The sequence below is a fragment of the Osmerus eperlanus genome, chromosome 27 (genome assembly GCF_963692335.1).
Source record: "Osmerus eperlanus chromosome 27, fOsmEpe2.1, whole genome shotgun sequence".
Lineage (NCBI taxonomy): Eukaryota > Metazoa > Chordata > Actinopteri > Osmeriformes > Osmeridae > Osmerus > Osmerus eperlanus.
The window spans coordinates 3,845,735-3,866,193 of NC_085044.1; the positions used below are offsets into that span (position 1 = coordinate 3,845,735).

Sequence of the window (20,459 nt, forward strand, 5' to 3'; positions counted from 1 at the left end):
AGCATGAGGACACATAACGGGGTCGTTTGTTTTATTTTGTTGTTTTTTTTTTACAGAGGATCAATGCACCTTCAAGGACATTCAACCCTGAATTACATGACATTACAACCTGTAACACACTCCACAATAATTAAAGGGGAAAATATACTCCACAGTAACATAAGTTACTGTACCTTTTTTCAACTGAACAGTACATTATCTTGTATTTAAATCATACCTTCTCCATCTTGACTCTTGAATAGTAACAGAACAGTGAAATGTAAAAATATGACCTATAGTATATTTTCCCAAAGGGACATGGTAGCACTTTATATTACTATATATGAATGACCCTTTATTATGTTTAGTAAAAGGTACTTGTTGAAATAGTTTGGAATTAACCATTCAAATAAAGTGTAATTGGTAGCCATCTATGACCTTAACTGCAGTGGTACCTACTTGGAAAAAGTGAAAGTATCATTTCGATAAGTGCATTTCACAGCCACGAGGAGACGCTGGATTCACGTTTTCTTTGACAGTCCGGTGCTCTGTCTTAAGTATGGGACTACCTGTACTTTTAAAGCTGTCTTTGTAGTTGACATTAGCCTATTCGTCAGTCAAATTACGCGGGTCTAATGTCATGGAGCGGCGAGTGTATTTAATGAACTGGAGAACGCGGTGACTCAAGTGGCGGGGCTGACAATGATTCCATCAGGGACATTCAGGAGATGTTTTCGTATCGTCGTCTGGATTCCAGTCCTCGTTGTTACCTCGGTTGTGATATGGTCGTATTATGCCTACGTTGTTCAACTTTGTATTTGTAAGTAGCCTACAGTAGTCTATTAAACGATTTGCGTTCATTGATAGCCTATAATCCGTCAATTAACTTGTTTTTTACAGTTGTTTATTCAGTTTTGTAACATACATCTGTGTTTTAATTCATTTGTTTTAATTGTTTGCCTTGTGTTCATGTTTTAAAATAATGCCAAACTTATTTGTACGTCTTTCTTGGTTACTTGAAGTCACTCTCAACAATACCTCTGAAAAAGGTAACGGACCATTGCTATCAATCAATGCCACACTCAATCACAACTTTGCTTCGTCAGAAATGTTTTGAACTGTATTTGTGTTTTATTTGACGGTTTGTGTCTTTATGTAGTTGTTGAGTATATCTCACAGAACGAATAGCACAATAACCTAAAACATCTTGAAAGTCTTGAATGATCTGAATCCTAAAACCTTTTTGCAGTGGCTTACCTTCTGATGTTCCATGTCTGTTTTGGGATGTTCCTGTGGGCCTACTGGAAGACCATTTTTACGCCGTCATCCCCACCTTCTAAAAAAGTAATAGTGACAGTAAATGTTTCACAAAGCTGGTAACTTGGACATAAACATGTCAACTTTGATTGCACATCTTAAGAAAAACAAAACATGTATATCCTTTCATGACAAATCTGTTTTTTCCAATCTGTATGCTTCCAGTTTCATCTCTCCTACTCAGACAGAAAGAGGTATGACATAGAGGAGAGGCCGGAAGGCCAACAGCAAATACTTATGGAGATCTCACGGAACCTTCCAGTCTTCTGCCGTTCAGCATCTGGAGGTACACCCACACTCTAGAACCAAGTGCTGTGAATGGGTTGATCTCGCGCCAATCTGGTTCCATACCTCAAAGGGTCACAGCTGCCTAGGTGTCGCCCGTGTGAGTGGTGAGAGTTAACGACCAATAAATCTCCTGCTAATCCCCTCACAAGTAACTCAAGATGATGTCTTTATCCATGTCCTGACACATCTCCTGCTTAAGGTCTGGTGAGCTTCTATATCCACAGCCTCTAAGTGCTCCAAACCATATTGGGTCTAAAGAGAATCCTCACAGGATTCAGTTGGCATGTTTCCCTCTTTATCCTGTTCTAAAGGGCTCTATTACTTAAAAATGGAACACCGTGTGACATCGGTGGGCAACATGGCTGAGATGAGATGGAGGAGTTGGCAGAGAACCTCCTTTGCTCATAAAATCCACATTTACTAAGTGCAATTGGTGCGAGTGGGGCCGAACGTCGTGCGGACAGCTGTGACCAGACTCTCCCAGTGTTTGCTTAGGGATTAGGCTTGCACTTTTATCATTCAGGAGGGGGATGTGTGAATATAGGATGTGGGATCGAATAGCCCTTGCTGGCCACTGACCGCTCACTGTGTCCCCAGCTATCAGGTTCTGCCATCGCTGCCAGGTGATTAAGCCAGACCGATGCCACCACTGCTCAGCCTGTGAAATGTAAGTCGGTTGTCCCCCAGTTTGTTGGCACTCTCTTTTTCAGATGGCCCTCCGCTTACATAGGGAGTAGGTAAGGGGATATTTGTGTGTGTACGTGTTACTGTGCCTCTGTACCGAGTGCTAATTAGAAGGTGCTACAGAAGTGGCCGCGCCCACAACATTTATCCGTGTCTGTCATCGAGAGATTCTGGAAAGGGCGCCAGAACTGTAACAGGACGCTGATGATTTGCTTCTTCCTGCTATCACGCCATCTCTTATCACTCTACAGTGCATGATGGAGTTTTGAAATATAATCTCCATAATCACGAGCCTGACTGCACATGCTGTGGTTGATTTTTCATTTTCTCTGTACAGGTGCGTCCTGAAAATGGATCATCATTGTCCATGGTAATGACAATTATCTGACAAGAGAGCGTGTCACTGAACAAACATGAAATAATTACCACGAGAAAACCTGTTGATCACCGGGCAACTTGGTTATTTCTGTCTCGGTTGTTGTTCACAGGTTAAACAACTGCGTGGGCTTTTCCAACTACAAGTTCTTCCTACTGTTCCTCGTCTATTCCTTGCTCTACTGCTTCTTCGTCGCCGTGACAACAGCTCCGTATTCCATCAAGTACTGGGTGGTGAGTGCTGAGGTGCAGTGGTGCGTCTCAAGGTCGAACCCAAAGTCAACCGCCAGGTTTTTGTTGTTACTCATGCAGTCCCATCCATTCTCTTCTGCACTTTTCTGCAGGGGGAGCTCGCGTACAGACCCGCTAAATTGCACGTTCTTTTCCTCATGCTGGTGTCTCTCATGTTCTTCGTGACCCTGTCATTTCTTTTTGGGTTCCACTGCTGGCTGGTGGCAAGGAACAGGTCGACCCTGGGTCAGTACCACGCTGTGTCAGGGCTTTCCAGTTATGGACACCACAGGGCTGCAGAACGCATTTAACACTAACGCCCCCCTTCTCTTCTCTTTCTCAAGAGTCTCTCTTAGCTCCCTTTTTCACTCATGGTCCAGACAGGAGTTGCTTCAATATAGGAGCACGTGAGAATTTTCTCGAGGTGTTTGGGCATGATAAAAGACTTTGGCTCCTACCTGTGTTCTCCAGGTAGGCTTGAAAGTGTTGTTAGGAATCCCATCGCGACCATATTCATTGCAAGTTTGTCAGTCAAAGGAATGCATTGCTACAGGCTTTGGTGTTTTTCCTGATTTTTTTTGTCTGCCCTTTTATTCCCAGCAAGGGTGATGGGCAAAACTTCCCCATGAGGAGCAAGAGTGAGGCTCAGAACTCCTTGTTAGCTAATGAGGGTTGGAAGGAGGCAGGATCTGATGTGGAGTGTGGGGGTAAGTCGAGCCGAGCTGGTCAGGGGAAGCTAAGGCGCTACTGTGGTCATTAGAAACGAGAAGAAGAGAAGAAGAAAAAAAAAGCCTGTTCACAGTTACCGCAACCAATCCAGAACAATCATTGTAGATGGACATCTTGGAGCAAAGCCGAACCATTTCTCGCAGGGAAGTGCTCTGTGGAGCCTGACCTCTTGAGGATCACATAGCTAGCTGGTGATCGTATGCCTGTGATTGGCTAAATAGGCCTATACCGTACTGTACACAGTACCCCTATGGAGTAAGCGTGAAGGAAATTGACTTCTGTGCAGTGGGAAATTGATTTTTTTTCTTTTCTTTCTCCTAATAGAAAGCAACAGGGCTAGATTTAAGAGCTGTATAATAAACCGACACATTTTTGTGGAGCTTGGGTTGAATATGATCCCTTGTTTTGGGGAATCACCATGTCTGTTGTTTATGTCTAATTCATCAACTTAAGTGCATGACTTCCTGGTGTCAGGTAGCTACCGCACACTCTCTCTCACGAGGTATTGCATAGATAGCTGCACATGGTCGGACTTACACATCTATTTATTGGTCAAGTGCCACATCTCAAGTGGTTGTTTTTATGTACAAATGAACAGTTTTGTTGACAGATTCCTGTCCTATAAAAGGGTCCAACTCTCTTTGAGTTATTGTAAAGTTAGTGTGACTACACAGAACCAGCTGCCGTGAGGTTATTTCCTTGTGCATTGGCTGTGCTATTGACAACAAGTCTATTTTTGTCCATTAATGAATCCAAATTAGATTTTGTTGTTTGTTTATTCTCCTTTCAAAGGTCAGTTATACTGCCACCCAGTGGACCAAAGGGGTCTGTTTTTCCCTTTTAATGATGGATAGAAAAGAAAAAAAAATAGGCATTTTTGACCACATTTGAGCAGAGCAGGGAGGACATGTTGTTTTCTGCTGTTTGCAATGCTAAGACTGCATCTAACAGACTGCTGCATAGGTCTACAGAGGAGCCTGCCGGACGTCAACAGGAACGGAGCCACTGTCACATTCCCAGAGCTTTACTTGGTTCAACCAGGTGAGTACCTGTACATGCCTTTAAGTAAACTTTGAGAAATATGAACCTATAAGATGGAATGTGCCAGTGTTTCACTACTTCACATATGCAGCGTGAAATAGTCAAGACCTGTTATCCTCCTCGACCCGCTAATGTTATTGTACAACCCTGTCTAGATCTGGCATCCTCACTGACTGACAAGTCGAGTCCACCTCACACACCATGCACCTCAAGAAAACAAGCACCGTAATTCTACCGTACCTGAAAGGTTCATGGTTTCAACTTTCAAGTCACAAGTGGTCTACCCTCAATCGTGAAAGATCACACTTAACACAGCAAAAAAAGAAATTATATTGTAAAGGCCTCAGCCAAATGTGTTCCCTTTTAGTTTGTTTTGTTTGCACCATTAAAAACAAGACAATATTGAAAAAAAACAATACACTTTATTTCCTTTGTTTTAGGTTTTCTATTGGCAATTAATATAGAATTAACTACCGTACCTCAATAAATAAACTGGCAAGCAGTACATGCAAGCTCCCTACTCTTCTACAAGACCTGCATGGAATGTGCTTCTTAGTTCTCCCAGGGAAATCTTTGCTTTGTGTCAAAACTGAGGATAACAGGTTAAGGCGGCATAAACAGCAAAGCTGGGAGTTTTCTTCAAGGTTAACCACTCACTTTGAAATAAAACGGACATGCATACAAATCGGTAGACATTTGATGGTTGGTTCTCGTAGGCATGTGCTCTAAACGGCCCCACGTGAGAGCTCGTTTCTCAGTCTGTGCCAAAGTAGCGCTGGCCAAAGTGTGTAGGAGCCACGGGGTGCACCTCCGTGGTCAGTATGGTGATGTCTGGGAACTCCTCCACGATCGACTTGGCACCTAGTAAGATGACACCAGCAACAGTTAGGCCAGACATCCAGTCACACATCGGTCAGGACTTCAAGAAATGATGCTTGGTTTGGGGGACACTGAAGATTTCAGATGATTTGAGCAGTTTGACCCACCATGAGGTGTGGAGAAGAGGCTCAGCAGGATGATGTGTTTGGCCTGCAGACCATGTTCTGTAAGGACTCTTACAGCCTCAATAACCGTGTTACCTGTGCCTAGAGAGGGGGGGGGGGGGATGGGGGGAAGGGTGGAGAACACATAAGCATCAGGAAACACTGACACAAGTTTGTATAAAGATTTTCATGTCTGTTTGTCAAGTCTTCAACCCTTTTAAGGTGAAATTACACTTTTTTGAAACAGGTCATCTACATAGTAGTAGTTTTCCTTCACTCAGATGCCCACTAGTCTTTCTACAGACCCATAGCACTTAGAGCAAAGCCACCCTTTCCATCATCACGACTATTTTATCAGCTACGTGCTATAATTTCTCTACTCTGGAGTGCTCTTGAGCACATACTCACTCAGGATGGGATACATGAGGAGGACTTTCCTCCTGTTGATGTCAGGAGGAAACTTGGCATAGAAGACTTTAGCCTTCTGGGTGTCCTCGTCACTCTGGATAAGGATCTTGCCGATTCGGATGGATCTGCAGCAGTCTCTGAGGCCTTGCTCCATGGCCTCCCCTGCAGACACAGCTCACTCAGCGCTTTGGCAAAACAGACGCCGTTTCTCCGAATGTACCCGACTACTGAATCGTGAAAAACGACTATTTACATTTAGTCATTTTAGTCATTTAGCAGACGCTCTTATCCAGAGCGACTTACAGTAAGTACAGGGACATTCTCCCCGAGGCAAGTAGGGTGAAGTGCCTTGCCCAAGGACACAACGTCATTTGGCACAGCCGGGAATCGAACTGGCAACCTTCAGATTACTTGCCCGACTCCCTCACCGCTCAGTCACCTGACTCCCTGACTATCAATCAAATAATGGTGAAGACTGAGTATTCCAGTACAGTTGTTTCCTTTGATGATATGCAGAGTCTGTCTTACCACTTCTCATTATGCTGACACCACAGTTGCCTTTCTCAAACTTAACACCATCGTATTTATGCCCTTAGGGAAGAAAGTGAGAGTTTAATTAACAACCTGAACTTCTATCCCTGATGAAAATGTAAAAATGCTCACATCTGCAGTATAAAAAAGTTGTCTAACCAGTAGGAGTGGTTACAGTACACTCGCTATATGGCAGCTGATTAAGTCCCTCTTCAACTACTAGTCTGATCTGGGGACCAAAAAATAGGAATTTCTTGTCAGAACAAAATAATTTCTCTAGTCACTTGATACAAAGTATTAGCCAATTATATAGAGGATAATAAATCCTGGTATGGACAATTGCTTACCAATCTATCCGCACAAAATACAAAATCTCCTCTACTAGTTGACCTGTGAATGAGAGGGAAGTATAACATTAGTTAAACGGCACTAGAGCTAACGTTCACTTTTGTAGTTACTGTAGCTATTGCTTATTATGTGAGAATTATAGCTAGTTGTTGCTAAGCCTTCTTTGACCCCATTGTTGGCAGATAACATCAGCTATCTACAAAGGAACTCGCGCGCCATATAAGTCCTTGTATTACAAAGTGATGTTATAAATAGTATCAGGATGATCAATTCCCTGATCTGTTGACCACCGCACATACATATTGCCTGTTATTCTCAGTATGCATATTGTCTGACGACTACGTAGGTTAAATTAGGTCGCTAATTCTGTGGCTATAGATAGTTAATTCACGTTACCGCAGATTACTAGTACAGTACTAGGCTAGCTAGCAAGCTAGCGATTGAATGATGACTCACTTGTCTCTTATGATGGTTTGTAATTCACGAATTTGGTCATTCAACGGAAGCAATTTTAGCTGTGGTCCAATCTGCTTTTGTATATCACTCTTGAATGCACTTTCACACGTTTCTGCGACTTCTGCATCTCTGTTTGAAACTGACAACACAGTGTTGCCACAACTAGCGAATCGAACTTGCTTGGTGCTATTCATAGCCGCGTGGTCTTGGCTTTCATTGTTGTTCAGCTGTTGTTGGTTATGACAAGGCATTCTGATTTCGGTTCCTAAACTGTTGTCAAAATACGGAACTTTATCCATAGAATAGAAAACTGTATACATAAATCTAACTGGACATTTTGCCCACTGATTTATGAAGCTAGTGCTAGCAAATGGAAACGCTTAAGTAGCTAACTAGCCACGCTAGCTGTTTGGTGACGTGACGTCCTGTTCGTCAACGAATCTTCAGTGAAGTCGGTTCACCGAAAAGAAGAAATCATTGTGTTTGAATCCCAAGAACGCGTAACCCTTCGGTTGCTTACACAGACTGTCTACGTTATTCGTTCGAAACAAAATGTTATTATTTGACCACATCCTCTTCCAGTTAAACTATTTGACCATAGAAAGTCGTCGTTGGTATATTCAAGGAAGGAACATTTTTGTGAACCTAATGATTAAGTGAATTGATTCATTTGACTATGGTGAATCATAACCATCCAAAAACGTAAACATTGTAACCGGAAATGTTTCTGAATGAATGGCCAAAAACGACAGAAAACGTCAGAGCTGAACCTTCTGATGGAGAATCAGGTGCATGAGGTTGAAACTAGTTCGTGTCCATAGAGGTGTACTAAATATCCGCTGTCCCATTTTATTTTGGAACATCGCTGTGGGCAGCATTCACCCCACAATTATTAAATTCTGTTATTTTATAAATATGTGTTGGGATTAGATGTGTTAGTACCATGCTGCAGTCTTAGGCAGACATATTGCCCAGATTAGCAGAATGTGCACATGCATCTGAGCCCAGTTGTCCCAGTGGCAGGTGGCATTAGACAATAGGCCCCAGAGTAAACAGTAATTTCCTGCCCCTTAGTGTGCCCATTCACCATCAAGACCAGATCGCCTGATTATCTGAAACCTAGGCATCTAGTCCAGCTGTTTATATAAATTCCTGTTGTATGGCACAGATCCGGTGGTTGAAATGGAATTTCATCGATTTAATGTACGTGGAATTTAACATTTAAGTCTAGGAAAAGGGATGTCAGTGATTTAGTGAATGGTTGAAAGCTAACATTTCCTGATAAATTATACTTGAAGGTGATGAGCCCAAAAATAAAATTAAAATAAAATAAAATAATAGAAACTCACCAACTAATTAGCCAGTGGCTCAGTTAAAGGATTTTCATGCAACTGAAATCTTGGAGAGTGTTTTGTGAGATTGTTTAACATGAAATAAAAAATGTGTCAGGACTCAGGAGTAATCAAAGGAAGATCCTTGAGTTTTTTTAAAGAAAATTATATAGTTTCATTTATACGTACCAGTGAAAAATCTTTAGTGCCAAACTGATGACACACCATTAACACTAGATTCTGTGCCAATGACTCCTGTGGCAACAGACAGCAGCTCCTAAACGATTAACACCATGGTGCATGTGTGTGAAGAGGCTTTTAATCCACCTCTTGTGTTCTTCTTTAAAGGAATGTTGACATTTTGTCATCCAGTCTACATATCTCTACCTAAATAGGCCTTCTATTCCTTTCTTTCAGACTCAATTTGTATGTAAAGGCACGTTACTAGTGTGTCTGTCTCCTTGATTAGCCCAGAAGATCACAGGGTTGTGGTTCAAATACTTCTGTCCTCATCGTAATCTTCAATGGATGGATTGTACTCAGACTATATGGATTATGTGATGACTCCTAAGTTAAATACATTTATATTTCTCATAATAACTATAATTGTCAATACTAAAAAGGTATTAGATACAACACCTTACAACATATGAATATACCTTCCATGTATGTATTTAAATAATGATTCTGTTCATTTGGAACATTCTCATTAGTCTAACTTTGGAAACGGCCCTTTGTGTTGCAGTCCATCCCTTTTAGAATAACAGGGTGCCTTGTGCAGTTTTTCCTGACTGCTTGATATTTTAATGAAATCGTTTTAAGTCTTGTGTTTGGAAGACTGTGTGGAGTTTAATTGGTTTCCGTGAAGTGAGAGTTTGCTCTGGAAAAAAAGAAAGAAAGGCCAAATACTTGATTTTATATGAATGACAAAAACCATGGCTCGTCAAATAGAATTCATGTAAGCAGCTTATTTGTAATTCCACAAAATCACCTTCACATTCAAGTGTAATTGTATTTCTAACTTGTCTTTTCCCTAATGGCAATATAACAGAGGAGAGCTTACTTTGTCAGATTATGTCAACGTGCCTTGTGTCACATCTCTGAATATGTTAAATTCCCACGATGAAACATAGCACATTACTTTGAATTTTTAAACACACTGTCCAGTAAAAAAAGCAGGTTTTTAAATAAAGCTTATCATCAACCATCAGCAAAAAAACCACATACATGAAAAAATACAATCAGAATAATCTCGCAAACGTTCATTAAATTGCAGTGGTGATGATACCATAGCACCAAAAGCTACGTATTTATTGTGTGGATATGTATGTACACCGCTCTGTAAGGAGAAAAAATGTAACATTGTCCATTATCAAATATATTATTACTGTGTATTCCATTTGTACAAACCAATGTGGTTAGATGAGTACATTAAAACATTAGCCCTAACACTAGCCTTACCTCTACCCTATCACAAGGATCTAGTTAGAGCTGCTACTGTAAAGGCTGTTTGAAAAAGGCCTCACACCCACTCAAAGTCTGTGTTGCTGTGGGGTAATGAGGAGGACAGTCATTTCTTAGGCTGGCAGAATGATATAATCCCAGAATTGCAAGATTCATACCAAATTATTTCCATACAAACCGTATTATTCAGAGCATGGCATAAGGGGAAAGCATGTGGACTGTCCCAGCATAGTTATGTGGTGAAGAAAAGTGAGGGGGCAAGTTGACCGTAACCTGGTCTTCATATTCTGCTTGTGGCCACATCTGCAGGAGCATATTTGTTGATTAAACACACACATCCACATCCCTCTATCCTTTCATAACCCCCACATATACGACATATATGTGACAGATGCAAGAGTAGATTCGAGGTCAGTACGGGAAATATGTTTCCTTTTCACAATACTAAGAGGTAGTATATAATTTTTAATTTTTTTATGAATTACTCAACACAGGGCACACTCAATAATAATAATAATACATTTTATTTCTAACGCACCTTTCACTCACTGAACTTTTGTTCTAAACGATATCCCTAACAAAAAAATCAAGGCTTCCAGCCTATCATTACTTACAGTATATGTGATATTAGTGAACATGATAGCAAATGGACATTATTTGCGAGTGCCATGCACTCCCCTTCGACATGCAGACAACTGCAGGTAGCCCCATGCAGCTTTGATTGTGAACTTGGAGAGCTGCCCAGCTTGGCAAACATATAGTATTGACACATGATGGGGACTTGAAGGTTACATGACGGTGTCCTAATGTATCCCACATGGGCTTCCGAGTGACATTGTCCCCTCCTTGAAACGGAATTTAAGGGTTAGATATTTATTATTTCATTCTTTCAAAATTCCTTCTGGGAGGTGCCTGTAGTGATTCATTTGTATTTGTGTATGTATAATAATCTTCAGAATAGATTATGCATCCGTGTAACATATCAACAAAAAGCCTACTAAACACGGTTTTAGGTCACGATACTAAGAATACACTAATTTAGTCAACGGCAGTGTAAACTGTAAACAAAATATCCACCAATATAGGGACTGCACCTGTAGTGTGGGCGCGCCAACGAATGCGCAGTCCCGTTTGGAATTTGTGGGCGCGCTCTTTATGGCAGGTCGCAAAAGGGGGGGAGAGAAAAGCACGAGCCTGCCATCGTTGTCAGGGACGGGGTTCATCTGGGAAAAAAGAAAGGCATAACAATAGCAGTCTCTCCCTTTCCATTGATTATTTTTTAAGACATAGGCTGGACAATTTAACGGGGGACTGAAACCTCTTTATAAAGAATGAAGTACTTATGACATATGGGATGGCGAAGATTTTGGGGGGTTTCCTAGATTACGAAGAGGACCGTACAATAAAATGGAGTGGTAGGGGGACCGAGGCGCGCTGTCTCCATCATAGAGAGGCGCGTCCACCTGCTGATACAGGGAGTCGGGGCTCGGAAAAAAACATGGTGAGGTCGCTGCATTGAATAGGAGATACAGTTTCCATCTGATCTTACTAATAAACAACTGTGTTCGGAGCACTGAAGACGGAAATCGCAGCTCGTTTGAAATCTTGAGGCAAGTTGAATGTTGTACAGTAACGTGTTGTTCTGTGCCATACTTTAATAAATATTTGCAACGTCAAACGCAATTTCTACATACAGCCTTGCAAGTGCTGCATTCGACAGAAAATGGGGGGTGGGTTGCTTGATCATCATTTGGCAGCAGGTTACGTTTAAGACTATTCAAGAATGAAGTTGACTGCCTTTGCTTACTTTTACACTATAAAAGGCTCTTGTGACATAAAACACAACGAGAGGCAGTGTTTCTTATTCATGTTACAGTCAGAAAGTGGTAGGCTTTGCGTTACGCCTACAGTTGTCTCGCCTTGTGAGTTTCCTCAACACCCCATGGCATATCCCATCCCCCAAAACACACGCGCATAAGCACATGCAATGTGCAACTAAATATGGTCGAATTGCCAGAAATCCGTGCTTTGTGTTTGACACTTCATATGACAATCCTGTTTTATGAACTGAATACTTCGATATCTGACGTTCCATCCGTTATGACAGATGTTGGTCATGCTTCACCCATAATTTATATTAGCCTATATACTTGATTTTGTTTACATGTAGTACTTTATGTCCAGTTTAACCATGAGCCTAGTCTTCATTTTAAGGTGATGCAATGTTTATGTAATTTTTATTTATTTTTTTACCTCTTAACATTTTGAAATACCTCTAGGCCTAAATCTCTGTAGCATACTACATGAAAAATTGTAGTATCTAAAAGTATTTTGCTTGAGAGGTGTTAAATACTCAAACAAATGTGTAAATAATTGTTTTCATGCCATCTTGTTTTTGGAACACCATAGGTAGAATTGTCTAACTGAAGTTGTCGCAATGATATCAAATGAACATTGCCTCATGTGATCTGTGTGATGGAAAAGGGATGGGAGACTGCCCCAGGCCCATTGGTGCAATATTTAAGCAAGCCATCGTTTGGAAGAAATATTGCAGTGGTCATTATCCTATTCATTTGTTGGAGTTCAGTATTGCTGAATTTCCCCACACTGTACAGTTGAGCTCCTTATGTTCTCAGGGTCAGTCTACCTCTTACTAAGGGATTTGGTGGGTTCAAGGTGAAGACAAACATCCTGTCAAATCTCAGCCCCCCCACCCCCCTCCTCTCTTTTCTCTTTTCTCTTTCTTTCCTCCTCCTGAAGTGACCAAGAGATACTATCCTTGAAGGTTGCCTCACACAATACAGCATTACGTTTGGCTGAAACACAACGAATGGAGAGAGGATGTGGGGTTGTGTAATGGAAGGGTGTAACCTGTACAAATGGACAGAGGCTTCAGACCGCGGCCCTTCACCTGGAACCCTCGTTAGAAGCAGGCAGAGCATTTCGGCCCCGCCGCGGGAACTGTCATTAACCAACCATAACATTAAAACCATGTAACCTGTTGAGTGGTGGGCGTATTGGGGCACGTATAATTCTAGCTGGGGTAGGTGATTCATTCACAGAAAGAAGCCTCCCTCCTGTCTGCGCCGCACTGTTGCAGTGGCTGCGGCGGGCGGTGGAGGCAGCACGCTGTAATTAACAGCAAAGGCAACAACCCCGTGAGACGGGGTGGCTCAGCCCTTTTTGATTGCTTTCATGACTGCAGGGAAAGAGCTAAGCTTCGACTCCGGTGGGACAGCGAAGCGGCGCGCCGAGCTCTTTAGCTGCCCTCGCTTGTGCCTGGAAGAATCACACTGCTCTTTACCTCTATTCCCTCAGGCAGATACAAGCGCGCATCACCTCTGCACTCTATTTACAGTCCTCCGGTGTCGCCCCCCCCCCCCCCCCTTTACCGCTCATTGTCACGTTCCGCGGGAGCCGAGAGGAGGTTCATATGGGATTTCTGCGCTGCCTCGATGGGGATGACATCTCATGATGGCAAGGCTGCTTCTCTGAGAAGAGGTCCTCTTCACAGGGTCTACACTGGCCCGTGTGACGACACAGCCAGATAGAAGCCTGCATTTTTCTGTTCTAGGTTAGGTTCGGTGAATGTAGCAAGGCATAGGCTTGGCTTGGCTTTCACTCATTAAGGTTTAATGAGAAGCGTTCTCACTACAAGAAGAATATGCTATGATATGTGCTGCTCACTCGCCGAGGTAATCCTCGGTTGTAGTAGTGAATGCTGCTTTTCTTGTCAATTGCTCTGTATTTTCTTACAGGCCCCTCTTTTCAAGCGATCGTTATCACCCGAAGTCGAGTATCACCGGCGACGCAATGTCGCTCGTCAGTAGGCCTATCCCTTCCCCCGACTTAGGGCACAAAATCTCGGGGGTCTTCAGTTTTCCAAATCCTCCCGACCGAATCACTTAGCAGACTACGCCATTGGAAAGCGAGACACTTGCTTTACACGTGTGCAAAGTATCCACAATGAGGAGGGATTTTAACCAGCATGCATGTACAGTCACACTTGTTGCCGATACCAACTAATTTAACGTAGATAGGGGACAAAGCAAGGGACTTTTGTAAGGGGCCAGCACATGGCAGAGACATTAGAGGCTGTTGTGGAATGTAAGACTGGCTATCTAGGATGTTTTCGTTAAGGGCTCTTGTAGCAATGGTTGTACTTAGCCAGGGTTGGCAAGGGCAGGGCTTGGTGAAAGCAGCTCAGAAGAATGACTGGAGGCTTTTGTGTGGTTGTACCCCCTTGAAGCTGCCCTTAACTTGGTGCACTTCATGTGGGAGGAGTTGTCCAACGGATACGAATGAAGATTGTTTCAACAAAAGTTCCTCCCTGCTTTCAGATGGAAACAACAGAGACAGTGTACGTTTACATGTTTGGCTGCTCTGTGACAAGACTATTTTATAAAGCAAACATTTTAAAATGAATTCTATTCCTAATATACATTTGTTTGTATTGTTATTAATTACGTGACACAAGATCACAACATAGAAATTGTTGTCTTCTTTATTCTTGAATAGACATTGTGTTTCTGCTGCCTTTAGACTGATTTTGCAATGCTTTAAGTTCTCAGAGTGGAATAGGCTACTTTAATTATCAAGGCATTGTTTTATAATTCTACAAGCAGAAATGTGCTAAACCCCCCCAAAAATATAACCTTTCTCTGAAACAAGGATTGCTTATTTACCTTTTATGTAAGCTAATTTTAAATTTGAGGTTTGCATAATATTGTTAATGAGGATATTCCTGAGAAGGACTCGCCTTGTGGCCCTGTAATCGACCAGGGTTCACACAACATCCATTATTCAGAGAAATCTTCATGGCTGGAAAAAAAGAATAATGACTTTCAGCTGGTTTCTCCTTCCTACATAACTCCTTGTCTGGGGAGTATCATCTAATCCGTCAAGTTCAGTCTTAAGCAAGGCTTTAATGCTGGATAAATATTAATCACATTTTTAATAAAAGGAGTTTGCTGAAGGAGCTGCTGTCGGCTCTGACTGTCAGGGGAAGCGCCTTCACTCCTATACCCAGACAGACGGCCCTGCCCTGCCGAAATCAATGGCTGTTTACTGGGCTTTGCTCTCCTGCACAAGAGCCGCATAGTCTTGCCCACTCTTTATTCACTACCGCTATATTCTTGTTTGAGTTGACAAGAGAAATCAAACAAGAGACCTCCCACAAACATACACAATGAAAATTTTAAAAAGCTGCTACGCCGCACAAAATAAATGGGTTCTTTGAGGAGTAGGCTATCGAATGCCACATATACAGGGGGGGCTTGTCGTTAGTTGTCTCATGCAGAGGGAAAGGATGCGGGTGAAACGGTGCCGATATTTCTCCTTTTCTCAGTCGCAATGCTGGACGCTCGCGATGGTATTAGTGCCTCATCACACACTTTTTCGGGATATCTTTGAGGTGGGTTTCGTAGCTTAAGGAGCTTTCTTGTTGATTTCCTGTTGGCGGCTTCTAACATTAAACATCATTCCCAGGCTCAAACACACACACACTTCTCACTGGCATTTGGGATCAGTGACAGACCAACCCATTGGTACAGTAATTGGTATTCAGTGGGGCAGCTGGGATGCGCGCCTTGCAGAGAGAGAGAGAATTTAGCGAGTCAATTCACTGCTTCATTAGAGCCGTGAGTCACGACGTCATGCTTCAGTTGTTTGTATTTGTTCAATAGGCCTACTCTATCAAGAGAAACGCCTTCCACCCAACCTGGCTAACCTATAGCAGTCACTTCGGAGTGGTCTGGACACCGGTTCCCCTGCTCATTATTTAGACTGAGAAGTTCCAACTGCGGAACAGACACTGAGATGTCTGGAGACACTGGATCTCCCCCCATTTGGTATTTGTGGTCTCTCTTGGTAGGTGTCCAACGTGGTGGTGCTCCATGAGAGAGGTTTCAACCTCCAGAATCGTATTCTCCCTAAATATTTGTCCATGTCACTTCAAACGGATGCCGTGTTGTATCGCTATGTCGCCTTTTAATTGCGCGTGGTTGTTTTAAATGGATCTATGCATAGATGAGCGTGAACTTTGTCTGCTTAAAGGTATCCACTCCTGGATGTGTTAATGAGAATAATTCACATCGTTGTCAACTGATGGTCGAGGGTGCTCTGGGGTCTGCATGGTATTTCCACTCATCTACAGTGAGAGCTCCTATAACAGATGGCATATTGTAATTAGCTCGTGCATTTTTGCCTTGGATTGTTAGAGTCACCAATACACTGGTTTGCTGAGGAAAAATCATGAATCTAGAGCAAAATTGACAAAGTGAACGAGTTATAAAATGTCACGCATAGTGGGTAGTCCGTGCATACTAGCCTGTGAGTGTTTCATAAAAACGAACTGATGTGGAGGGTTTATGTTAGACATGAGTACTTATTCGTATTTACTTCATTTTGGCACCAGGCACCCCAGAGTGGAGTCTTTGTGCAATTTAATGGAAAAGTTATCGCATTTGTCATTGTAACAAGGAAAAACACATTTTAAAATCCCCAGGATGCTTTTGCATGCTAATTAGGAGATTTGGCTTTTGCTCTATTGTTACTGTCGCAATGTTTTCCTTTTTGCCTCATATCCGGTTTGATCTTAAACAAAATCGTCATCAAACGAAAAATTGTAAATAGGTTGCGACAAATGATGACAGTCTTCAGTTCTTTGCAAGGGGAGGTGAATTGACGCTTGGGAGCTAGGGTAGAAGGCTGGCCGTGCCGATGACAGTCTAACTCCACACATATGCGCCGACCACAGAGCCGTTCATTATCAGCCTGACCTCCACAATGTCCAGGTTTGCAGCTCGAGTTTAGCTGAAAGATGTGGGGAGCTTCTTGTTTTGCTGCAGAGCATTCACGTCAGCTCCGAGGAGGAAAAATAAGATATGAAATATTTATATATTTATTTATTCGACCCAGGGTATGTTCTATACGGGCTGCATTGTGCAATCGGCATGCAACCCCTCTGAGCCTGCCCTCCTCTCTGCATCCCCCCCCTCCCCCAAACCCCCCCCCCCGCGCGTGTGTGTGTGTAAATGGAAGGGGGGCTCTATGGGTGCAGAGGGAGGGGAGGCTGAATCTCAATTAGCTCTTGTTCTCTCCCCTGAATACAGCAGCACAAATGGGACGGGGCAGCTTGAGCTCCAACAGGCATCAGTAGGACGGCCGATAGGGAATAGCAAAGGGCATGCTTTTGCCGTTTACCTCGCCGGGTTTTTCTAATTATTATTCATTTGGAATAAAAGCTGGATATTCAGTGTTGTTTCTGTTACCCTTGTTTTATCCCTGGAGATAAATGCGTAACTCAGCATTGCACCAAATCTATCAACGTTGTCAGCTTTTAAATCACAGTCAGTCGGCAGATTAGAACATACCTTTTTATCTATAAGACTGAAGTATAACACCTACCTCCCTTCAGTTCTACGGTACCAATACATAGGGACATCACTCGAGGATGCATGGGTTTAAATACCCCCTGTGTCATTACTGTTTTGGTGGTTGAAGCTTTTGGGTTCAGAATAGCCTTCAGGACCTGGTTTATGTGGGCCTCGTTAAAAGGGTGGAGTGCATTGCCAGGGCTGTTTATAACGTATTGTATTAAGCGTTGATTTTCTGTTCTTTGCCCCTGTCTTTCTTGTGTTTATTTTTGCTTGTTTCTTTCATATTATACCCCCTTTCAGTGTATTCCTTGGTTGGGGTAATTGTACCATTTCCCTCCGGGTATCAACAAAATACCACTCTGCTCTCCACCACTTTACTTTACTCTACTTAACAGGGCTTCCATGCAAAACAGACTCAGGTGTAAGGACAACCCCCCGTGAAATTATGCCAAATTAATGACAGTGAACCATCTAAAAGTCACAGTTATAAAAGAGGCTATGAATCAGTCGCCGTGGTATTTGGGTGTCTGCGCTCAAAGAGAAATGTCACAAGTCCTACCTGAAGTTTTGGCCCCTCATAATTGCCTGTTAAACTGTCTTACAGCAAAGTATTGGTCAAACCATTCATTCATTACGATTTGTTGAAGCAAAGAATTAGCAAGACATGTTTTACAATCCCTTTGTCTAGCAGGAATTATCTCATTTTTTTTTGCTATCCCTAATGGCTTTGCTCATGACCACGTCATATCTGCATTCTTCTGGTTTTGTCTCTCCTCACTCCCAGGTCCTCAAGGTGCTGGTAATTATCTCTGGTCTTTAGTTTTCCTGTATAGGCTTGAAAAAACAACATAAAAATAGGATTTCTATGTTTCTTGTTGACACTAATTTGTTTAGTTGGATATTTTTTTTATCTTGTGTGTTGTGATCAATTATCATGATAAATTATGACGTTAAAAGGTTTATTCTTATTTTATTGTTATTATTTTACATCTCCAGTACTGGGTTACTGGGTTTTGCCAGTCAGCCATTTGGAGCTGCCGATCTGCCTGTTAGGGTCCCATATGCAGTCAGTCTGCCGCAGCTTTCCTTGCCAGACACAAAGAATATTCTTGTTGAAATGTTCACGAATAGTACTTGCGGGTAACCGCAATAGCCAAAAGCATGAGGCTCTTTTTTAGGCCAGTTCTCCTTCAATTACGTTTGTGAACACATTTAAAAGTGACGTATATGTCTTGCTGAAATCGACATGTTTGACTTTGGTTTTGTCTCTTGTTTTAGTTTCCGAAGTATCTTTCTGAATTGACTGTTGGGGATGGATGCGTTTGACTGCACTGTGAAGACGTTTTCATTTTCTTTTTGTGTTTCGTTTCTGCTGGGTAGGCAGTTGGCAGGCCTTCCAAGTCTAGTGCACCAGGCGTGGAAGGGGCAAGGGGGTCTGTTGGGGAGCCAAGTATCTCCTTTCAGTTAGAAAAAAGCAAAGAGCAGACAAAGACCATATCACCAGTATCTCATTTTAGTGTCAATGTGGCAGAAATACTCCAATAATCTTTTTGTTTTGAATTCATTTACTCACGGTAAGACTCTGTTATTTAATTGCACTATTTGCTAATTACCTTTAGCAGTATCCCAGAAAGAGTGGTAAAATGACTAGAACTCCTGCTTTCCTCGTTAACTCATTCATCTGGTCTACGCAGTCAAATTACAGTCAAGGTTAGCTGGATATTATTTGGCTACCATTTTCACGCACAATTTGAAAACAAGGAAGAAATCAAAGGCCATTGGGTAATAGTACATGTGTGCTCTGAGGTAACGTTGGTGTATTTGACAGGGCATGACAAAAAGAAAAGAAACAGGGAGAGACTACAGCCTTACTGAACCAAAACCATGTTTATTGTGAGCGAAAAGACAAGGATCAGGCCCCCCGGACTAATATAAAGCAGACATTTTTCCATCTTTCTACTCCTGACAAAAAATGTCCGCTTTATATTAGTAAAGCCTTAATACTGAGGTATTTCCAGCAAAGAAAGTTTCGAGTTAAAGGAGGCTGGTGAGGTGTTCTTGAACCAACCACTTGAAGACCTCTGTTTCACTGGGATTTTGCTCTGCTTTTAATTTGATATCCGAATCACTTGGGATATCTCTGCCGACAGTCCCCGGCTGCTCTCAGAGCTGTAGGTGAGGGGTGTTAAGGCTGTCTCCCCTTCTCAGCGCACCACATTCTTGACTGTCCTCTTGGCACTGCGTGAGGCCTTGTCAGGATGACCTCATGCCCCTGCATTATGAATGATTTCAGCCGTATGTTTTACACATTATGCCAGTACACACACACACACACCAGGGCTATCTGGAATGAAGACAGATATCCGCAACCTACAGTCTCTCCACATACGCTTCTGTTGTAAAGAATGTTCCGTCCTTATGGTGTCCTTTGAAATGCTTTTTTCTCTAAGCCCCTCACAGCTGTAGTCCGAATGAAGTACGTTCGATTTAGCGCCATTATGGGTTTATGGATTACAATATCTCACATCAGGATTTATATTTGTTGGTTTAATGAAACCCTCACCCCTCCAAACCAGACATGATTGTCAACAGATCCACTTGATATTCATACAGGGTTGCTCACAGGGAATCTTATGTTCAAATCCATATGAACCCAACCTGTTCCTCACTATTTATGAGTTTTTCAGAATCCTGCTTGTTCGGTTAACTTTTTCCATCCTTAGCTATCTTAGTTTCATCTGCAAGACGGATCAAATACTATTATTAAGATGCTAGGAATAGTACTCGGTATGTGCGTGTGTTCCCTTGTCAGTAGTTAACGACTAACAATCTTTCTGTTTCATTTTCACTCGGTATATATAGCTTCAAGTTAAGATATGACACAAGACAGTGGTTCACACAGTATGTACCCAGTG

At 42.3% G+C, this 20,459-nt stretch overlaps 2 protein-coding genes across 2 annotated transcripts; one reads left to right on the forward strand and one right to left on the reverse strand.

The window, feature by feature from the left end:
* The first annotated feature begins 18 nt into the window (after nucleotides 1–18).
* On the forward strand, nucleotides 19–5,046 carry LOC134013735 (palmitoyltransferase ZDHHC15B-like). Its single transcript, XM_062453431.1, has 12 exons — nucleotides 19–799; nucleotides 1,002–1,028; nucleotides 1,229–1,323; nucleotides 1,462–1,582; nucleotides 2,182–2,251; nucleotides 2,606–2,638; nucleotides 2,757–2,877; nucleotides 2,988–3,120; nucleotides 3,219–3,345; nucleotides 3,475–3,581; nucleotides 4,567–4,644; nucleotides 4,800–5,046. Exons 1-12 carry the CDS (start codon nucleotides 682–684, stop codon nucleotides 4,871–4,873), a joined length of 1,104 nt encoding a protein of 367 aa, XP_062309415.1. The 5' UTR covers nucleotides 19–681; the 3' UTR covers nucleotides 4,874–5,046.
* A 4-nt stretch (nucleotides 5,047–5,050) lies between these two features.
* Nucleotides 5,051–7,901, reverse strand: uprt (uracil phosphoribosyltransferase (FUR1) homolog (S. cerevisiae)). The gene is made up of 7 exons (XM_062453465.1): nucleotides 7,371–7,901; nucleotides 6,914–6,956; nucleotides 6,726–6,795; nucleotides 6,564–6,626; nucleotides 6,036–6,197; nucleotides 5,631–5,729; nucleotides 5,051–5,505 (listed from the first exon to the last, which is right to left on the reverse strand). Exons 1-7 carry the CDS (start codon nucleotides 7,688–7,690, stop codon nucleotides 5,399–5,401), a joined length of 864 nt encoding a protein of 287 aa, XP_062309449.1. The 5' UTR covers nucleotides 7,691–7,901; the 3' UTR covers nucleotides 5,051–5,398.
* Between the last annotated feature and the right edge of the window lie 12,558 nt (nucleotides 7,902–20,459).

Bases quoted from the DNA above. Each gene is read 5' to 3' on its own strand.
- LOC134013735 (XM_062453431.1), top strand. From the start codon at position 682: ATGATTCCATCAGGGACATTCAGGAGATGTTTTCGTATCGTCGTCTGG. The intron at 2,639-2,756 runs GTAATGACAATT...TGTTGTTCACAG, and splicing joins ATGGATCATCATTGTCCATG to GTTAAACAACTGCGTGGGCT. The intron at 2,878-2,987 runs GTGAGTGCTGAG...ACTTTTCTGCAG, and splicing joins ATTCCATCAAGTACTGGGTG to GGGGAGCTCGCGTACAGACC.
- uprt (XM_062453465.1), bottom strand. From the start codon at position 7,690: ATGTATACAGTTTTCTATTCTATGGATAAAGTTCCGTATTTTGACAAC. The intron at 6,627-6,725 runs GTTAGACAACTT...TTCTTCCCTAAG, and splicing joins TACTGTAACCACTCCTACTG to GGCATAAATACGATGGTGTT. The intron at 5,730-6,035 runs GTGAGTATGTGC...CCCCCTCTCTAG, and splicing joins CCTCATGTATCCCATCCTGA to GCACAGGTAACACGGTTATT.